The sequence below is a fragment of the Spermophilus citellus genome (genome assembly GCF_964194105.1).
Source record: "Spermophilus citellus genome assembly, chromosome: 3".
Lineage (NCBI taxonomy): Eukaryota > Metazoa > Chordata > Mammalia > Rodentia > Sciuridae > Spermophilus > Spermophilus citellus.
Genome location: NC_138184.1, coordinates 50970049 through 50990944, shown reverse-complemented (window position 1 = coordinate 50990944; position 20896 = coordinate 50970049). Strand labels below are relative to the sequence as shown.

At 47.4% G+C, this 20896-nt stretch overlaps 2 protein-coding genes across 9 annotated transcripts in view; one reads left to right on the top strand and one right to left on the bottom strand.

Moving 5' to 3' along the window:
• Positions 1-4010: 4010 nt before the first annotated feature.
• On the bottom strand, positions 4011-7013 carry TNNC1 (troponin C1, slow skeletal and cardiac type). The gene is made up of 6 exons (XM_081284923.1): positions 6888-7013; positions 5392-5422; positions 5014-5160; positions 4689-4803; positions 4314-4450; positions 4011-4222 (listed from the first exon to the last, which is right to left on the bottom strand). Exons 1-6 carry the CDS (start codon positions 6909-6911, stop codon positions 4191-4193), a joined length of 486 nt encoding a protein of 161 aa, XP_081141049.1. The 5' UTR covers positions 6912-7013; the 3' UTR covers positions 4011-4190.
• A 145-nt stretch (positions 7014-7158) lies between these two features.
• NISCH (nischarin) overlaps positions 7159-20896 on the top strand; it is a 37657-nt gene continuing 23919 nt past the window's right edge. For 4 of the 8 annotated variants that reach the window (XM_081284916.1, XM_081284914.1, XM_081284918.1 and 1 more), the window contains exons 1-3: positions 8327-8594; positions 11244-11327; positions 12012-12194. In XM_081284916.1, the coding sequence (XP_081141042.1) occupies positions 8496-8594; positions 11244-11327; positions 12012-12194 (366 nt within the window). In that variant the 5' untranslated portion in view covers positions 8327-8495. Of the gene's footprint in view, positions 8595-11243; positions 11328-12011; positions 12195-20896 lie in introns of those variants that run through there. The other 4 variants (XM_081284922.1, XM_081284921.1, XM_081284920.1 and 1 more) reach the window with 2 other exon arrangements.

The following is a 20896-nucleotide window of genomic DNA, read 5'->3' as shown; positions in this document are numbered from 1 at the left end:
CCTTGGCTCAGAAGTGGAGAGGACCAAACCCAGCAAAAATAAATAAATAAAAACCAGGTGATGGTTATAGGAAGCAGTGTACCATGGGCTGGTGGGAGCTCAGGAGCCCTTGGTCACACATATATGATGTATGTATTTATGCAGCTGGTGGTGAAGGGTTGCAGCCCAGCCATTCCCTGGTAGAATTTCTGGTGAGCCTGCCTGGAAGAAATGGATGCTGCCAGACCCTTCCCTCATTGGTGAAAAAAGAGATTAAGACAACCTCCATGAGATACCCTCCCTCCCAATGGGTGAGTCCCCTATTTGGCCTTCCACACAACTCCAGCCCCCTCCCCAATCTCCCAGTGTCCTTTGGAACTGGGGAATGTCATCTCCTTCCCTCTCCCAGGACCTGTCTCCCTCTGTGACAGCTGATGAAGAGAGAGCCAGGAAGTGGTGAGGGACCCTCCTTCCTGCTCCTGGCCCTTTCTGGCAGTTCTGCAGTTGGCCTACCCATCCTCCTCTTTCCACCACAGGGGTCTTGACTCTTCCCCTCCCCCAATCCTATCAGCATCCCATATCCCCTGGCCACCCCAGCCTCTTGAGTCCTTGTTCTACTCACTGCTGATTACCTTCTCTTCCTCTACCTCAGTCATTCACCCTTCAAGTGGCCACCAAGAAGGACACAGCCAGCCAGGCATGGTGGAGCATGCCTGTAATCTCAGCAGCTTGGGAAGCTTAGGCAGGAGAATTGCAAATTCAAAGCCAGTCTCAGCAATTTAGCAAGGCCCTAAGCAACTTAGCAAGACCCTGTCTCTAAATAAAATATTAAAATTGCTGGGGATGTGGCTCAGTGGTTAAGTGCCCCTGGGTTCAATCTCCAATACCAAAAAAAAAAAAAAGGACATAGCCTTCCACATGTCCCTTGGATCATCTCTTCCTCTTGACACCATGGTCTATACCTTAGTATACCCACTGCTATGGTCCTTCACTAAAGGAGACTGGTTGCCCACATTGCCTCAAGCCCCTGTCTCCTTGCTCAGCACAGAACTGACCCTGACAAACACCACCCAGAGTCCCTGCACTGCTGGCTTGTGGCAGCTTTGTGCTGTAGCTGCATCACCCCTTTCCTGACTTTGCTGGGTTGTTCCTATCAGCATAGGAGCCATTCCCCAGCCTACCCCTTCCTTAAACATGCTTCCCTGGATCCCACATTTACCCTCAGCCCAGCCCATTCATGTTTCCTGGGAGTTGTCCACACTGCCATCTTTCCCCTTTGTCCTCTCCAGCTGGGCTTTCGGCCTACTGCATGTGGCCAAAGTCTGGAGCCTCCAACTTCCCACCAGCCAGAGTCATCAGCTGAAGCCCATGCCTTCTTCCATCCCTCCTGGTTCTTGAGCCTCTCATTCACTAAGGGTCTCTCTCACCCTACTGGCTATGTGTCCTCCCCATCTGCCTCTGGGATGCCAGGCACCCAGTCCTCTGCCACCTCTTTCTATGAACTCTCCCTGGGGTCCTCATTCATGACCAACTCTAGGAAAGGGCTTGCTACTTGGATGACACCTGTATTCACAGCTCCTGCTCTACTCCCCTCAACTCCCACCTGGCACTGGCCTTCCCATCAGTTTGTTTTCAAAGCATCTCAACTTTGGACAAACTCTCCCCCTTTCCTGTGACGAACCCACTAGAAATACCTCACCTGAACCTAACCCTGAGGAAACAGCAGATAAACCAAAAATGAGTAATATTCCACAAAATAATTGGCCTGGATCTTTCAAAAGTGTCAAGGTCTTAAGGGTGAGGAGGCACAAAAGGCCGCAGGTTGGTGGAGAGTAGAGACAGGATGGCTGGGTAACACATCAATGTGATCTCTAATGGTTGGTCCAGGAAAAGGACTTTGGTAAGGCAACTGACAAAATTTCAGTAAGATCCATAGGTGAATTAGTAGTGTTGTGTCCATGTTAATTCCTGGGTTTGATCATTATCCTGTGGTTATTGAAAATGTTAAAGTTCAGGGAATCTGGCTGAAGTGTAAATGGGAGTTTTGTGTGCTACTTTTGCAATCAGTCTAGAATTTCAAAATGAAGTATATTTTAAAAAGCCTAACATAAATCTGGGCACAGTGGAGCCTGCCTGTAATCCCACCCAGCAGCTTGGGAGATTGAGGCAGAAGGATCACAAATTCAAAGCCAGCCTCAGCAACTTAGTGAGGCCCTAAGCAACTCAGTGAAACCCTGTCTCTAAATAAAACATAAAAAGTTTAAAAAAGGGCTGGAGATGTGGCTCAGTGGTTGAGCATCCCTGGGTTCAATCCTCAGTATTTAAAAAAAAAAAAAACTAACACAAAGTAACCCCCATTTCCCGATATCCCTGAGCTGAGCCTGTTCCCCCTTCTAGACACCCATGTCAGGAAATGGCAATTAGACCCAAAATCTAAGGGTCACTTTTGACTCTCTAGTTTCTCACTTCTCACTTTCATTCCTTCAGTAAGTTCTGTCCATTCTAGTTCCAAAATGTGCCCTGAATCCACAAACCAACCTCCAATCTTCCATCCCAGCGTCCCACTGTACCAAGAGCCACCAGGCCTTCTCACCCAGCACTGCCCCAGCCTCAGGTTGGCCTCCTGGTTCCTTCTGCAGCCTGAAAGAGCACCTCACTCCTCACATGGGCTGAGTTTCTCAGAGGACCTGGCACTGTCCACCTCTCCCAGAGGCTTCTGGGACTTGGCTTCCAGCTCAACATGCGTTTCTGTTTCTGAGACTCTGAGTCTTTCCACATGTTCTCCCATGGCTGGTTCTTCGGGACTTGCTCAGTGTCACCTGCTCTAGGAAGCCTGCCTGATGGCTCAATGTCACAGCCCACTGTGCCAGTCCAGCCTTGATCTGGTTTCCTCGTTGCACTTGTCTCCTTTTGTTATCCGAGTTGACTAGAAATTCCGTGAGATAGGTGACTATGCCTTGCTCTGATGTGTCCCAGCATCCAGACTCGTGGCACGCACAATGGTGTGTGAAAAAACCATTAGATGATACACTGGCTGGCTGGTCCATCCACTGTGTCATCCCTCTCAACAATAGGCCTAAAGAGACCTCTCTTCATTCTTCCCAGGTCTCTCCAGGGACCAGCGGCTCCTGCCAGCTCTAGCCTCTCAGAGGCATCTCTAGAATTCCAAGACTGCCTCTGGAATGCCCAGCTTGTCTGGAAAACGCCTAGACTGGGGCACAGGTGCAGAGGCCACGGGGTAGCTGGGTGGAGCAAGGACAGCTGCTAGCATTCTGGCTGAAGCCTGGGTGCCGATGGCAGCTGTCCCTCCTGTAAGCACCACTGTGGACACCTCTACTTCCCTGCAACCCCCAACTCCCCTCCCTAAGGACAGCGTCACTGTTCTGGCTGCAGCTCTGGCCTGGGTTCCTCCACTAAGCTGAAAGCCACCAGGCTTCAGGCCTCCATTTCCTGTCAGAGAGGGAGATGGGAGCCTCTAAGGTTCATCAAAACTGGAATTAGGCCCAGTTGGACCTGGCTAATCTGACAGAGGGCCTGTTCTAGAAGTCATGTGGCTGGGTTCTCCTGCAGACTTACTAGATGACCTTGGCTCTCTGAGCCCTAGGGTCCTCACCTGTAAAATGGGTGAGAGGATAGAAAGCAGATAATATGTCCCTGAAGGCTGAGAGGTCACTGGGGTTGCTGTACCAAGGGACATCTAGGGCCTAATGCAGCTAACTGCTCTCTCCACATGGAGGACTTGTAGGCTGCTGAACTGGCTGATCAGGCAACACTCCATGAGCTTGTTAAAATTCAGACTCCAGGCTTGCCACAGCCTGCAGAGGCTGGATTGCTGCCCATGGGACCTGTGCACTAGCAACTACAGAAAGCAGTCAGTAAGACACAGAGCCTGGGTGGCTCTGATCTGCAGAAGGCAGATGGCACAGCAGTCAGAGCACAGGTTCTGCATCCACCCCGAATGCCTTGTGAGATAGGAAGGGACCCTGGGAAGAGTCCACAGCTCTAGTGAACATCAGAGCCAGACACCAGGCCCCCAGGGAGCAAGGCTTTATTTGCATTCCCCAGGAAAGGGTGGAGGAGGGAGTCAGGGAGGGCCAGGGGTCAAGGACACACCCAGGTTCAGGGACTGGGGTCCCTATCCCCTGCCTCCACCCCAGGCCCCAGCTGTGGTGGGAAGGTAGGGATGGGCAGCTCCAGGTGAAGGTCAATGTCTACTCCACACCCTTCATGAACTCCAAGAATTCTGTGGAGAGAGAGGAAGGTGTGGGTTACAGGTAGGGGCCTGACAGGGCATGGACAGCAGGGGGATCTGGCCTACCCATTCAGCTACTCACCATCATAGTCTATGCGACCATCATTGTTCTTGTCGCCATCCTTCATGAGCTCCTCGATATCGTCCTCCGTGATAGTCTCACCTGTAGCCTGCAGCATCATCTTCAATTCCTCCAGGTCAATGTAGCCATCAGCATTTCTGCAGGAAGGATGAGGGGGACCTCAGAGCCCAGGGCAAGGCTAGACAGAGCAGTGAGCCAGTCCCACCCCCAAACCCAGGAGGCAGGGCAAGGGGAACTAGCATATGGGGCATCCCTGTGCCCTATCACATAGAACGGGAGATGGAAGCCACTGAGTTCCCAGGCTTGGAATCTGAGACTGTCCCTCTTTCCCAGCTCTGTTTGGGTCAGGGCGAGAAGTCAAGTGCCAGCGCTCACTTGTCAAACATGCGGAAGAGGTCAGAAAGCTCCTCCTCAGACTTCCCTTTGCTGTCGTCCTTCATGCATCGAACCATCATGACCAAAAACTCATCGAAGTCCACTGTGCCGCTGCCTGGAGGTTGGCAGTGTGGCTGTTAGAGAGGCCTCAGTCGGCCTGCCCTCCACACAAACCCAGGCTTCCCTCCCACTCTGTGAGGCTCGAGTGGTTATTATGCCCACTTTATAGATGAGATGACTGAGGGGCAGAGAGGCAAAACAGCTCTTCTATTTAAACTCTCAAGTGAGCCAGAGAATTATGGGTCTGGAGGGCACAGGGGCTTACCATCCTCATCCACTTCATCAATCATCTCCTGCAGCTCCTCAGGTGTGGGGTTCTGGCCCAGCATCCTCATCACCTTGCCCAGTTCCTTGGTGCTGATACAGCCATCCTCAGCACCCAGCACAAAGATGTCAAAGGCAGCCTTGAACTCTGCATCCAATGGCAGGGGTTGGGGGAATAGAGCAATCAGGGCTTAATAGCCAGGACCCCAGAAAGCCAGATCCCTGGGGCCACCTGCCAACCTGCCCATCTCCTTTCTGAGACTTTTCTGAGGTCACAGTGAAAAGGACCCCCAGCTTTTCATCTCCAATCTAGGGTTCTCTCCTGATTCCCCCAGCCTGGCCTCGCTGTACCCCAATATGCAATACAGGGGTCACTTACCATTTTTCTGCTCTTCTGTCAGCTGCTCTACCTATAGAGGGAAAGGAGTCTCAGGACTCAGACTCAGTCCTTAGCTGCTGCCAAGGAAACCAACCCATTCCATAGGCAGGAAGACTGAAGCCAGAGGAGGCCACAGTCCTCCCTTCCTGCCCCCAAAGTCCTAAGGTGACCCAGCTGGCCTCAAAGGGGCTAGGCTCAGGGCCAGGGTGACAGGTGGACACCCCTTCCAGGACCAAGGTGACCCCTGAGTAACAATACCCAATGACCACTCCCCTGCCCTTTCAGCCACCCTAATGAAATCCAAGCTGCATGGCCTGAGGGACAGCTGTCCCTCAGGTTGAGACAATAAAACCAATGTGGGGTTGAGCAAAGCCACCCACTGTAACCTGACCAGGGTGGCCACTGGGCTATTTTTACCAGGGGACAAAGTTAAACCTGGTGATTGTTCTGGGACTTTGGCATGCAGGGGGTGGGGCAGCGTTATCTGGCCCCCTGGCCTGCTGGTGCTGCCTCAGGAGCCAAAATTAGTCCCCAGCCTGCCAAGCCTTGTATGGGCACTGAGTGGAGGGCTGCTCCCTTCCCCAGCTCCATGGACTCCCAGGTATACACAGGGGCACCCCTGGAGCCAGCTATAACCCTTCCTTGTCTGGAAGTCAGACCATATTTTCGGGGGTGAGGGGGATCTCCTGGAAATAGCTATCTCTTGAATGTCCTTGTCTCTGGGGAAGGGGGAGGCTACCACCGACCCAGCATTTGAAGCCCCTTAGTGAACCCTAGAAGGTTGCAGGGACTTGGGGTGTCCACTCACCAGCCCTTTCTCTCTCACCCAGTAAAGCCACTGAGCCCTTGGCCTTCCAGACCCTAAGACAGCTATGGACTTAGTTCTCTCTTCCTTCTTCCCTTGCCTTCCCCAGGCCCAATCCTTCCCTATCTGGAACTTCAAAACCTCTTCTCCAGCCCAGGATTCAGATTACACAGCACCTCCTCACAATCCCCCTCCCACCCTCCAAAGCATCTTTAGTCAGCTAAGGGGCTGGAGGTGGGTGGCAGATTGTGAATGACTGAGAAGCAGAGTGTGAGGGGTAAAAATGGGGAGTGGGGACAGGGTGGCAGCAACAGGAACTCAGAGAAACGGCTCAAGAGAAACAAAGAAATGAAAAGAGACTGAGAAAGATGAAAAAAGATTCAGAGAACAGAGACAAATGTAGAGATGTGGCTGAAACAGAGTGACACAGACACTTGGAATCAGAGCAGGAGACTGGATGCTAAAAGATGAGACCTCCTCATCTGCCCACCCTGACATCTCCTCTCCAGACCCTGAACCTCTCACCTCCTTTGCACACGGGAACACCAGCCTCCCCATCCCCTTGAGAGCCTAGGCTAAAGATCTGTGAGCTCTCTCAGGACCCCATCACTTCCCTGGGAAGACCCTGCTCTCCAGTCTAAGCTAAATGAGCTCCCAGTGGGCCTCAGCCCTGCCCAAACCCGTCTCTCACCGCAGCCTTGTAGATGTCATCCATGCCGGCAACTCACAGGACAGGCTCCTGGGTTCCCAGCCAGCCCTCCAGCCTCGGCTTAAATAGCCCTGCCCCGTTGCATTCCCAGCCCAGCCCACCACTGAGTATCCTCCACCCCCTCCCCTGGTCCTGGTGATCTCAGGCTGGCTTGAGTCCCTGTATCCTCTGCCCAGGGCAGGGAGGGATAAAGGGCTACAAGGACCAAGAAGGGGGTACAAGGACCAAATTTCTTGCCCTCTGTCCACCATACCCCACAGGAGGCTCTCAGGAAATGTTTCTTGAATGCATGAAAACCTGAGCCCAGACTCAGGCAAGAACTGCACGAGTAGTGGGCCCCAGGTCAGGCCCTTAAGCACAGAATTGCAACTTTTTATCCATCAGGGAGGTGGATGCTATCACCCTCACTTTCCAGATAAGGAAACAGGCTCCTGGAGCAGTGGCGATTTACCCAAGATCTGGTTGACTTGGCACCCTGCCCCCTTATGCTATACCTCTGGTGGAACGGTGGGGGGGGGGGTGTCAACGTGCAAAGAGTTGCAGTGACTATAAGGCCTTACCAAGAGAAGCTTTTCAAATGCCAAGTTCAGCGCATGGTGATACGCATGGTGATACGGATCTAATGACAAAGAAGCTGACGACCCACCTTAGTACAGGGTGGTCTGGAGCCCTTTAATCAGAGGTGCCCTGCTCCAGACATTTTATCTCCTGGAGGATAGCAGTGCTCGCTTTGGGCTTGAATCAGCTACATTCAGTCACTCAACAAATACCCCTACAGAGCCCATCTACGCCCAGTTGTCTCCCTCCTCATCCTCCAGTTGGGTTACCACCTCCTTCTTCAAGGTCTTCCCCTGGAGGGCTGCTTCTTGACTGGAGCACTATCGTTCCTGGGCCCAGGGCCATCATCTGTAGGACATACGCCCAATGGCGAGCACACACCCCTTCACTCCACCTACACCCCTGCTTCATACAGATCCCACCTTGATACGAGCTTCCTGCTTGTGAGCACTGCATTAATTAACCCACTCAATTCTCCGCAAGCTGAGGAGATCTCCGCAAGCTGAGGAGATCTCCGAGTGTCAGAGGTTAAGAACTGGCGCAGTCACTTGGGCCCTCCCCGGGGGCCCTCAGCACAGCTCCTTCAACACTCTCCTTCCCCACGGGGAATGAACCCAACAGCCAGGCGAGGCGCAATGACTGCCCTCCTCTTCCAGGGATAAAACTGAGACCAGGCGGAGCAGGGACTTGCTTGAGTAGCTCGGGAAGCCTAGGACCTTCTTGAGGACCAAGGAACGACCACCACAGCGGCCTGAGCACAGGGTCTCAAGCTTATTGCTCGCGGAGCGCCGCAGGAAGCTACCACACAAGAGAGCCGGCCCGCGAGAGCTGCGCACGCGCGCCGTTGGCGGTCCTGTCAATTACGTGCGAGAGGCGGGACGAGGGCGCGAGAAAGCGGTGGAGCCAAGATGGCGGCGCGGCGTGCGGCGCGGGCGGGGGGCTGCGGGGGCCGGGGGACGGTGGGACTCTGACCCCGCCCCCTGCTGCTGCCAGTCTGCGCCGAGCGGCTGCTGTGGTGGCGGAGCCCCGAACATGGCGGCGGCGGCGGCGCGTAGCTTCGGGCCGGAGCGCGAGGCCGAGCCGGCCAAAGAGGCGCGCGTCGTGGGTTCCGAGCTCGTGGACACTTACACGGTGTGGTGGGGACGCGGGTACCTAAAGAGGGGATGGCGATGGGAACCTGGAATCCGAGTCCATGGGTTTGGGGAGGGGTCTGCGATTCTGACTACCGGACCTGTGGTAGGGGAGTCGATCGAAAGCGCTGGGTCCCCTCAGGGCCAGGAGGGTTCTAGGGCGGGCCTGGGGAGGGGGTTTGGAAGGGTACGCGGTCAGAAAACGAGACTTGGGTTGGAGGGGATCTGGGGATAAAGGAGGCCTGGGGAGGAGGGATGTGTAGATGAGGCGGAGCCCATCGAGATCCTCCTGGTCTGGAGGTGTGCTCGCTGCGAGGCCTTGACAGGGGGTCTGGGAGGAAGGGATTGGGGAAGGGGGTCCTGATGGATGGAATCCGGGGAAGGGGTCAAGGCCCAGTGGGAGCGTGGTGAAGGAGAGGGGGCGGGGTCCCGATCTGAGGGCGCGGGTCGGGATCTGCTGGGTGAAGTGAGGGAAAGAGCTGCCCCCCGCCCCCCGACCCTACGGGTGGGGCGGAGACCAGATCCTGGGAGGAGTGGAACCCAGCCATGGGAAATGGGGGGAGGGGGGAGGATCTCTGAGCTGAAGTGCAAGACCTACAAATCCTTAGGGGCCTTCTTGGCTTTGGGCTGTGGAGGCGAGATGAGGCAGCAAGCCGCCTCCCCACACACTTCTAGGGATGAGGGAGAGGGTACAGAAGGCGGGCATAGTTTCCGACTGCAGTGGGGCTGAAGACTCTCCCGAATCTGGGTGGAGTTGGATGCCAGGCCTTTGAGCCTGATGGGCTGCCTGGCAAAAATTTGCTCTGGGGTGGGGGCCCTTTGAGCATCTCCCAAACTCCTGTCCTTTGTTCCCTGGATGTTGGGGAGGGGGCCCCTCCCTTGGCCCTCATCCTAACCCCCCACCCTAGGGTCTTCCCTCTGGCTCTTTTTCTTTTCCTGGGAGTAAGGGTGGGAAGCTGCCAGAATGGAATACAGGTTGGGGGTGGATCTGTAGCAACAGGCTGGCCCTGGAGAAACGGCTGCTGCTCAGGGCTAGAGGTTTCAGCAGAGTTGACTCTTTCCTCCTCCTCCTTCCTTTCAGTAAAGAGGGTCTGAAAACTAGTAGGGGTGGGGGATGGGGTTTGAGGGATGAGGTCTCTGAGCTGATGGCTGGCTATCACTCATTGGCTACAATCAGCTGGATCTTCAAAAAGCTCTCCATATTCAGGGCTTTGCCCCTCTGACTGTGAAAGAGGAGGAGGTCTGTAATCCAGTCTTACCCTACCATCATCTGTCCCTGAGTGTGCCCAGTTGGATGTTATTAACACCCATCTTTTGTTAGGGTGTCAAACCCTGCACAAAGCATTTTATATGTATTGCTTTACTTGGTCCTTAATCCTAGCAGATTTTAAGATGGAGGAACTGAGGCTCTGAAAGAGCTTTGGCTCCCAATCACTTACATAAGTGATACATAAGGCATAGCCCAGAAATGGCAGAAACAGGTTTTGAATCCAGGTTTTTTTGTTTGTTTGCTTTGTTTTTTGGTATTGGGGATTGAACTCAGGGGCGCTTTACCTCTGAGTTGTTATATCCTTAGTCCTTTTTATTTTTTGAGACAGTGTTTTGCGAAGTAGTTGAAGGTCTTGCTAAGTAAGTTGCTGAAGCTGGTCTTGAACTTGAATCTTCTTTTTTTTTTTTTTTTTTTTAATGGGTGATAATATCTCCAAGCTGTTTCCTGATGAAAGAGTGTGAAGTTGGGAGAAGTAACCCAAAGTCCTTGTTTAATATTTATTTTTTAGTTGTAGTTGGACACAATATCTTTAATTAATTTATTTATTTTATGTGGTGCTAAGGATCGAACCCAGGGCCTTGCACATGCTAGGCGAGTGCTCTACCACTGAGCCACAACCCCAAAGCATCTTGAATCTTCTTGCAAGCCTCCCAAGGCACTGGGATTATAGGCATGAATCACAACCCCAACTTAAACCCAGCCATTTTTCAAATGGCTAAATTGTATTGCCTCCTGTTTGGGTTAATTGTCCACCACTGCTTCCGATAGTAGCTTCATGGTGTCTAAACTCCTGGTGGAGCAACAGAAGTCATAGCTATGATCACATTGAAAGGGTTGGGGGGGGGCACTGTGGTTGTGGCTCAGTGGTAGAGCACTTGTCTAGAATGTGTGAGGCCCTGGGTTCAATCCTCAGCACCACGTAAAAATAAATAAATAAAAAAGAAAGGGTTGGAAAAGGATTTGCTTCCAGGATACAGCCAGGGCCCCTGGAAAAGAGGTACAGCAGAGAAGCTGGTCCTGTTAGACCTGCCCCTACTCTGCCTCCCTTGAAAAAGGTGGCTTTACCTATAGCTCAAGTTGGGTTTTGAATTACCTGGAAACAGGAAGAAAAGACCTACAGAGGTGCCTTGTAGTGGTAGAGTCACCTTTTTCTTTCTGATGTTTGAAGCCAGAGGCTTGTCCCATATGCTTCCCAGACCTAATGCTAGGGCTGTGGAGGAGGCCAAGAGGGACTCCTGCTGCTCAACAAAGGTCAGAGCAGAGACTGGTGGGTGAAGACAGTCATTTGGAGAGGGCCTACAGCTATTGCTGTGGGGACAGGGGACTCCTTGTTGTTGGTTTGCTTCCCTTGCCACAAGGACAATGATCTTCCCTCTTTAGGTTTATATCATACAGGTCACCGATGGCAACCATGAGTGGACAGTCAAGCACCGCTACAGTGACTTCCATGACCTGCATGAAAAGGTAACCCTTAGGAAGTGGGAGCCTATGTCTCAGGGCTTGGGGGTTTGGAGGCCAAGTTCCCATTGTGTCACATGTTAGTTTTAGGGCAAAACCAGCTCTTCTAAAAAATCAGTTTATTAATGTAACTGACAAAAGAGCTTGTGGATCCTAGGAGTTTGGCTCCAATATGAGACAATCCATAAGGAGATATTTGAATTTTGATTTTAAAATTGCCAGTCCTAGCTCGGATATGAGATAGTTTCCCGGAAAGGGGACAGGTTTGAACTTTTTCCACCTAATATAGCTATTCTAGAGCCTGTACTTTAATATCAGGCTGTGATTCCATTTCTTGCTTTTAGAGAGAGCTGCTTTTCCCTGGGTCATTTGCAGTGAGAATGTTTTAAAACACATCACTGCCTCAATTGGTTTTCATCTTGGTTTGAAAAAGATGGCAATTTTAGGGGCCCAGAAGTGTTGCTTTTCTGAATATCTGCAAAGTCTCCAGATGGAATTCCTCATCTGGAATTGTATTGATATCTCTAATACTAAATTCCAAGTGCATTAGGTGGGTCACCAACCCTGGTACTGCTGCCAGGAGGGACTGTGGAAGTTAACGACAAGTGCTTGCCCTCTGCTCCTCACCTTGGTCTTTTATAGGCACAGAGCTACTTGGTATGTGGTTGATATGCTTGTCTTTTCTTACAGCTTGTTGCAGAGAGAAAGATTGATAAAAATCTACTTCCTCCCAAAAAGATAATTGGGAAAAATTCCAGAAGCTTGGTGGAAAAAAGGGAGAAGGATCTGGAGGTGTACCTCCAGACTCTGCTGGCTGCCTTCCCTGGCGTGGCCCCTAGAGTGCTGGCCCACTTCTTACATTTTCACTTCTATGTAAGTTCCTCTTAGGGTTCTCGCCTTTGCCTACAAACCCACACCTACCAAAACTCAAGGCAACGAACCAATGTAGACCTAGACTTTGAGAAGAGGGTAGTCTAGAGTCTGGCCCTAAGATTAGGATGGAGAACAATCACTCTGCTTATGGATGGATTGTAAGCAGAAACACACTCATTGGCTGATTTGCCTAAGTTTGAATGACTGTGGCCACAGAGGTTTTCCTCTACAAGATTTTGTGTGTGCATGGTTTAAATCCAGGGTCTCATACATGCTGGGCAAATGCTCTACTATGAACTATATCTCCTTTTCTTTTTTTACTTTATTTTGAGAGGTTCTCACCAAGTTGCCCAGGCTGGCCTTGAACTTGTGAACCTCCTGCCTCGACTTCCTGAGTAGTTGGCATTGTTGGGCCACCACACCCAGCTACCACAAGACATTTTATTTAATAAAAATGGCCTGTAGGTATTTAAGCCAGATTTCCATCCAAATGAGTTGAGCATGGATTAGACAGGTGATATCTGGCATAGACTGTTGTTGAGTTGTTAATTTATAGCCCAAGATAGTTTGTGATCAGTCTATAAGGCAGAGTATTGCCATCTTGGCATATTGTCAGGGTCTGCATTGCCAGGTTGCTGATACTTTCCTTAGGGTATGCCGTAGAGCAGCACTGCTCTTCCTTCTGAGCAGAGGAACAATCGTGGACCACTGGGAACAGAATAAGTTATCAAACCTGAAGAAGGACAGTTTGACAGTGTGAGACTGAAAATGTTAAAAACTCCAGTAGTTCCACTTCCGGAGAATTTATTCTAATGAGAAATCCAGGAACTGCAAAAAAGAATATATATGAATAAAGGTGATCATTCCAGGTTTTGTAACAAGATACCAAAGAGTCCAAAAGTCCAAAGAGAAAAGGTTTAAAAAAAAAAATGAAAGGGTACAGCCTTATGATTAGATAGTATGATGCTAGAAAATGATGGTATAGCTCTGGATTTGTTGATGTGAAAAAATAAGTATATTATATGAAAATAACAGGTCATAAAACAAGATATAGACTAGGATTTCTTTTTCTTTTTGTTTTTGTTTTCAGTACTGAGGATTGAACCCAGAGCTTTGCATGTGCTATGAAAGCACTATACCACCTAGCTACATCCCCAGCCCTTCTTATTTTAATGAGACTGGGCTTACTAAATTTTAGAGGCCTGCCTCAGCCTCAAATCCTTCTGCTTCAGCCTGCTGAGTAGCTGGTATTATATGTGTGCCACTGCACTTGGCTCTAGGGTTCTTTTAAAAGAAAAAAGTTTACATATAAGAAGTTCTGAGGGCTGGGATTGTGGCTCAGCGGTAGAGCGCTCACCTAGCATGGGCAGGACCCGGGTTCAATCCTCAGCACCACATAAAAATAAAGGCATTGTGTTGTGTCCATCTATATCTAAAAAATAAATTAAAAAGAAAAGAAAAAGAAATTCTGGGAGGTTATACATTAAAAATGCTAGGAGCAGGGCTGGGGATGTGGCTCAAGCGGTGGCGCGCTCTCCTCGCATGCGTGCGGCCCTGGTTCGATCCTCAGCACCACATACCAACAAAGATGTTGTGTCCGCCGAAAACTAAAAAATAAATATTAAAAATTCTCTCTCTCTCTCTCTCTCTCTCACTCTCTCTCCTCTCTCACTCTCTCTTTAAAAAAAAAAATGCTAGGAGCAGTTTTCTCTAGATGGTAGATTTTCAGGTAGTTTGCATTTAATTACTTTTCCCCTTATGTGATGAAAATAGGAAAAAACCCACTTCTTATTCATTCTCCCCTCATGGGAAGGAATGTCTGGGTCACAGTCAGGCCCAGCCCACTCCTTTAAAATACAGCTTCCTTGAAATCATTGAAAGGAAGACATCTGAACCTTTTGGGAGGTACTAAATAAAGCCTGGAGATTTGGCATTTGATGGTGGTTCTAATCTTGAGCCACTAAGCTGGAAGGACCATGTGGGAAAAGGGTGGCAATTACTGCTAGTGTATGTCTCTGTGCTTTGGATTTTATCTAGCATATACCAGCAGTTTATGTGGTTAACACTTTCCTTTTGTAAGCATTTTTTAAAATTTTCTTTTTGAATATTTTTTTAGTTGTCGGTGGACCTTTATTTTTTATGTGTGGTGCTGAGAGTCAAACCCAGTGTCACACATTATAGGCAAGCACTTTGCCACTGAGCCATAACCCCAGCCCCTTACTTTTTTTTTTTCTTATGTGAGAAAAATTACATTCCTTATGTGAGCCTTTGAGACAAACTTTATTGGTTAGTGTTTTAGTATTTTACAAAGTACTGAAATTTAAAAAAAAGAAAACTTTGATTTCCCATTTAAGGATGAAACTATATAAGCATCTTGTCAAAGTACAACTTGTTTAAGATCTATGCATCAAGCTGGGTGCCATGGTGCACGCCTATAATCCCAGCAGCTTGGGAGGCTAAGGCAGGAGGATCATGAGTTCAAAGCCAGCCTCAGTAATGGCGAGGTACTAAGCAACTCAGTGAGACCCTGTCTCTAAATAAAAAGGGCTGGGGATGTGGTGGCTCAGTGGTTGAGTGTCTCTGAGTTCAATCCCCAGTACTCCCCCCCTCCAAAAAAAAAAAAAAAAAAAGATCTGTGCATCAAGACTTTTAAAAAAAAAAACAGGGATTGAACCCCGGGGCACTTAACCACTGAACCACAGCCCCAGCCCTTTTTATATTTTATTTTGAGACAGGGTCTTGCTAAGTTGCTGAGGCTGCCTTTGAACTCACAATCCTTCTGCCTCAGCCTCCGGAGCTTCTGGGATTACAGGTGTGCTCCTCTGTGCCCAGCTCATTAAGACCTCTTGATGGCTACTGAAGACATACCCAACTCTGAGCATGGAAAGGCCTAGAATGCTTTTTTGTTACTTCTGGGGTTCTGGTTTGAGGCATGTTCTTGGAGCAGTTTTGACATATTTGAAATACTATTATCAAATAGGTCTCTAGGCTATATAAATCCAAGGATTTAGAGTGATTGACCCTTCATTAGATTAAGCCAGGTCTCTCAACTATGACATTATTGATATTTTGGACTGGTAATTCTTTGCTGTGAGGAGCTGTCCTATGCATTGTTTGGCAGCATTCCTGTCCTCTCCCAACTGGGTGCAAGTAGAACTCTCCCATCCAGTTGTGGCAACTAAAAATCTCTCTAGGTATTGCCCAATGTCCTCCAGGGGAGCAAAATCACACCTAGTTGAGAACCACTGGATTAAATCTTCATTTGAGCTTGAACAGATTCTAATAGCATTGTCAGCCTTTTCTCCCGGTGGGGGTCTCTCTAGAAAATATTTCTCTTAACCTTTGTACCATTAGTGTTCATTTTGGAATTGTTCCAGTTGTGTTCTACCTCTTGTGTTGCTAGCATTGGACAGGGTAGGCCCAGAGAACCTTGTTTGGCTACAGTGTGGATTGCTTCTTAATTGAGACATAATTCACATACCATAAAATTCACTCCTTTAAAGTGCACGATTTAGTTGTTTTTAGACTATTCACAAAGTCATACAACCATCACCACTGTCTAATTCCAGAATATTTCATCATCCCCAAAGACAACCCTATTCTCCTTAGCAGTAACTTTCTATCCCTCCCTTCTCCCTAGCCATTGGCAGTCATTAATCTGCTTTCTATCTCTGAGTTTGCCTATTCTGGACATTTCACATAAATGGATTCATACCAACATGGCTTTTTGTAACTGATTTCTTTCATTTAGCATTATGTTTTAAGGTCTATTCCTATTATAACATGAATCCTTAAGTCTTTTTTTTTTTTTTGAGAGAGAGAATTTTTTAATATTTATTTTTAATTATCGGCAGACACAACATCTTTGTTTGTATGTGGTGATGAGGACCGAACCCGGGCCGCACGCATGCCAGGCATGCCAGGCAAGTGTGCTACCGCTTGAGCCACATCCCCAGCCCCCTCCTTAAGTCTTTACGACGGAGTAATATCATATATATATTATTGGATAATAATACATTTCCATATATAATAATATGGTATTATGATCATACATATAATATGTGTTATATATAATATAGTATACTATTGGATGATAATATGATATTACTATCATATCCTATGGATAAAGGGAACGCCTTATCCATGGTATTACTTTCCATCATTGTACCCAAAGGCATCCATAGTCCAAAAATACTAAATGGAAAATTCCAGAAATCAACAGTTTACGAGTTTTAAATTGTGAATCCGTCTAAGTGGTGTAATGAAATCTCATACTATTCCTCCTGGGACATGAATCATCCTTTGTTCGGTGTATCCACGCTATATAGGCATCACTTAGTAGCCCATTAGTCACTTAGTAGCCATCCCAGTTTTCAGATCAGTCTTCAGTTTCATAATGCTTGTGTTCAAGTAAGTTTTATTTTACTTAATAATGGCCCCAAGGTACCTGAGTAGTGATGCTGATGATTCAGATATGCCAATAAAAAGCTGTGAAATACTTCCTTAAATGAAAACTTTTATCACATTATGTTGTTAAAATTGTTGGGTTTTATACTGGGAATCGAACACAGTGGGTCTCTACTACTAAGCTACATCCTGAGCCCTTTTTATTTTCAGACAGGGTCTTGCTAAATTGTCCAGGCTGGCCTCAAACTTACAAACTTCCTACCTCAGCCTCCTGAATTACCTTTTCCAGCTTAACTAAGTACTTATTAAGCACTGTGCTATAACTTTTGCTGTTTGAGATGCAGCAGCAAAACTACCAGGGATTTCATTTTACTTCTTCATGGTTTCCTGATTGGAGAATTCATTTTTACTGTAGATGTTAGTAAACTCAGCATATGATCCCCCCCTTTATTAAGTTTAAAACTTTTATCCTTTTATTTATGGAAGCACTTTAAGACTTCTCTTAGGGCTGGGGATGTGGCTCAAGCAGTAGTGCGCTCGCTTGGCATGCGTGCGGCCCGGGTTCGATCCTCAGCACCACATACCAACAAAGATGTTGTGTCCGCCGAGAACTAGAAAATAAATGTTGGAAAATTCTCTCTCTCTCTCTCTCTCTCTCTCTCTCTCTCTCTCTCTCTCTCTCTCTCTCCTCTCTCTCTCTCTTTAAAAAAAAAAAAAAAAAAAAAAAAGACTTCTCTTAAACTGGTATCATGACACACTCCTATAATCCTAGCTACTCAGGAAGCTGAGGCAGGAGGATGGCAAATTCAAGGCCAACTCTGGCAATTTAGCAAGTTCCTATATCAAAAAATGAAAATGACTGGGCATGTAGATCAGTGGTAGAGTGCACATTTAGGTTCAATTGCCAGTTCCAAAAAAAAAAGACTTCTCGGGCTGGGGTTGTGGCTCAGCGGTAGAACATTTGCCTAGCACATGTGAGGTCCTGGGTTCCATCCTCAGCACCACATAAAAATAAATAAATAAAATAGAGGTATTGTGTCGAACTATGACTAAAAAATAAATATTTTTTAAAAAGACTTCTCTTTGACATATTTGAATTACTAGCATCACTAGTCTCACACTTTGAGAGACTAACTTTCTATCTAAGAGACTAACTTTTCTAAGTAAAATAAGGGTTGCTTGAACATAAGCACTTCAATATTATGATATCCAAGATGGCTACTAGGTGATATGTTATATAGTGGGGATGCTGGGCAAAGGGCTGATTCATGTCCCAGAAGGGACAGAGACCTACAGCATAAGATTTCATCACCATCATTTCAGTACCACAATATTCCAAATGGTGTGCAATTAAAAACTTCCAAGCTTATTTCTGGAATTTTCTTTTTAATAATTTCAGATTGTAGGGGCTGGGGATGTAGCTCAAGCGGTAGCGCGCTCGCCTTGCATGCGCGCGGCCTGGGTTTGATCCTCAGCACCACATACAAACAAAGATGTTGTGTCCGCCAAGAACTGAAAAATAAATATTAAAAAATTCTCTCTCTCTCTTTAAAAAAAATAATAATAATTTCAGATTGTAATTGACCATGGGTGACTGAAACCACAGAAAATGAAACTGTGGATAAGAGGGATCTACTGTATAAATTTTTTGTGTGAACTTATGTTTTCATATTTGTACGATATATGCCCGGAAATGGGAGGCTGGGTCATAGAGTAACTCTGTGCTTTGATTTTTGAGGAACTGTCAAATTATTTTCCAAGGTTGATGCATTTTTATTCCTTCCAACAATGTATACATTCTGATTTCTCCATATTCTTGATAACATTTTTTCCTTTTTATTTTTATTTTTTGGTGCTAAAGATTTAACCTAGGAGTGCTTAACCACTGAGCCATATCCCATTCCCCCTTTTTTTAATGTTTTTTTTTTTTAATTAGTTATAGGTGGACACAATGTCTTTATTTTACTTTACGTGGTACTGAGGATTGAACCCAGTGTCTCACACATGCTAGGCTAGCGCTCTACCTCTGAGCCACAACCCCAGCCCACCCATCCCTTTTTGTTTTTTATTTTGAGACAGGATCTCATGAAATTGCTTAGGACCTCACTAAATTGCTGAGGCTGGCCTTGAACTTGCAATCCTCTTACCTTAGCCTCCCAAATCCTGGGATTACAAGTTTGCACCACAGTGCCTGGCTAACACTTGTTCTTGCCCTTTTTTTCAACCTAGACAGTCAAGTAGATTTGAAGTGATATCTCATTGTGGTTTTGGTTTGTGTTTCCACAGTGATTAATGATGTTGGGCCTCTTCATGTGCTTATTGGTCATTTACATACCTTCTTTGGAAAAGTGTATTCAAATCCTTTGTCCTTACAAACATTATGTTACTTTTTTATATAGCCTGGAGTTTTTTTGTTTGTTTTTGTTTTTCAGTACTGGGGATTGAATTTGGGGTGCTCTACCACTTGTCTCCCCAGCCCTTTTTATTTTTTATTTTGAGATTGGGGTGTTATTAAGTTATTGAGGCTGGTCTTGAACTTGAGATTTTCCTGCCTCAGCCTCCTGCAGTCATGCTCAAGTCAGAATATGCTCAAGTCATAGAGCTACAGCCTTAATAGTCTGTGGTTGTTTATGTGAAACTCAAACCTTTGTTCAGTGGTATAGTGCTTGCCTAGCATTCACAAGGTCCGGGGTTCAATTCCTAGCACCACAGAAAAAGAAAAAGAAAGCACCTCTGCGCACCAACAAATGATCTTGGTTGGCAGTGTCATGGCTGATGAGTAGATCTGTAATGCTTTTAGGTGGTTGAGTGTTTTGATTTTTTAATATAGCTAATATTATTAGTTGGCATTTTTATTGGGGTTCAATGAATGTCTATTTAATTATTTATTTGTTGTCCTGGGGATTGAACTCAGGGGCACTTAACTACTGAGCTACATTCCCAGCCCTTTTTTGTATTTTATTTAAATACAGGGTGTCACTGAGTTGCTTAGGGCCTCACTAAGTTGCTATGGCTGGCTTTGAATTTATGATCCTCCTGCCTCAGCCTCCCGTGCTGCTGGGATTACAGATGTGTGCCTCTGTGCTCAGCCTAATGAATGTCTTTTTAAAAGATGCACTTCACTTGAGACATTTGTGTCACCCTAAAGTGTTTCAGGTCTCTTTAACATAAACAAAGTAGTAGGGCATGTGAACAGCCTCTTATCCCCACAGGTGACTTACCTAGGAGTACTGGCAGCAGCTAGGCCTCAGTGGCCACCAAGGTCCCCTTTCTCCTCCCTGTAGAGGCCTGACTAACCACAGCTTTGTCTACAACTTGACCAGAGGTGGCTGGTGCTCTAGGTTTTTCCTGTTCCTCTGGTTCAGGCTGCCCCCCACAGTGAAGGTTGGCCCAGGAAATCAAGTAGAAAGTGTTGTAATAGTGTGAGCTTACTGTGCCCCAAAGAACAGGGAGAGAAGTTATTGCACTGTTTGCTGTTGAGATGGCTCAGAAGTGGAAGGTTGCTCCCTTCTTGCACAAGCCCTTGACCCTCACCGTCTCCCAGCTTTGTGTACCTTCTGGAGGTTCCAGCCTTATCCTCTTAGCAGAGTTGGCTTCCAGGGTAATTCTTTCTTCAGGTTCTTTCTGAGCTGATGGCAGCTATCTGAAGAAATGTGCAATGAAAGGTGAAGATTGTTTAGTACTGTTGATAGAAGAGGGAGGTCTTTTCCTGTGAGAGACCTCTGGGAGCCTCTCACATATACAGAGTCTGAAGGCTTTTGAAGTTGCTGTTGGGGAACTGAGGAGGGCACAGATTGACAGCCCCTGTGACCTCTTAGAGCCAGGTGATATGACTGCAGAGCTTTGTAGATAAGGTTTGGTTCTCAAAACTGTTCATGGAGGTGCAAGCTTCTGGATCATTCTATGTTCTGCCTAATTTTAAGGTCTTCACAGCTGCCAAGGAAAATGTAATTGAGTTACAAGAGATTGTCAGGCATGGTGGTCCGTATGTATAATTCCAGCGGCTTGGGAGATTGAGGCAGGAGAATCATTCATTTGAGGACAGGCTCAGCAACTTAGCAAAACTCTTGTCTCAATATAAAAATTTAAAAGTTCTGGGGATATAGCTCAGTGGTAAAGTGCCCTTGGGTTCAATCCCCAGTAACCAAGAAAAAAGATGTTACAAGAGACCGAAGTTGAACCTGAGTTACCCTATAGTCTCTCCTGTCACTCCTAACTAGAACCCCTACCTTTTGCCGGCCCTTTCACATTTATCTCCTTACCCTACCAGACTCAAAAAGTCCCTTAAAGCTGGG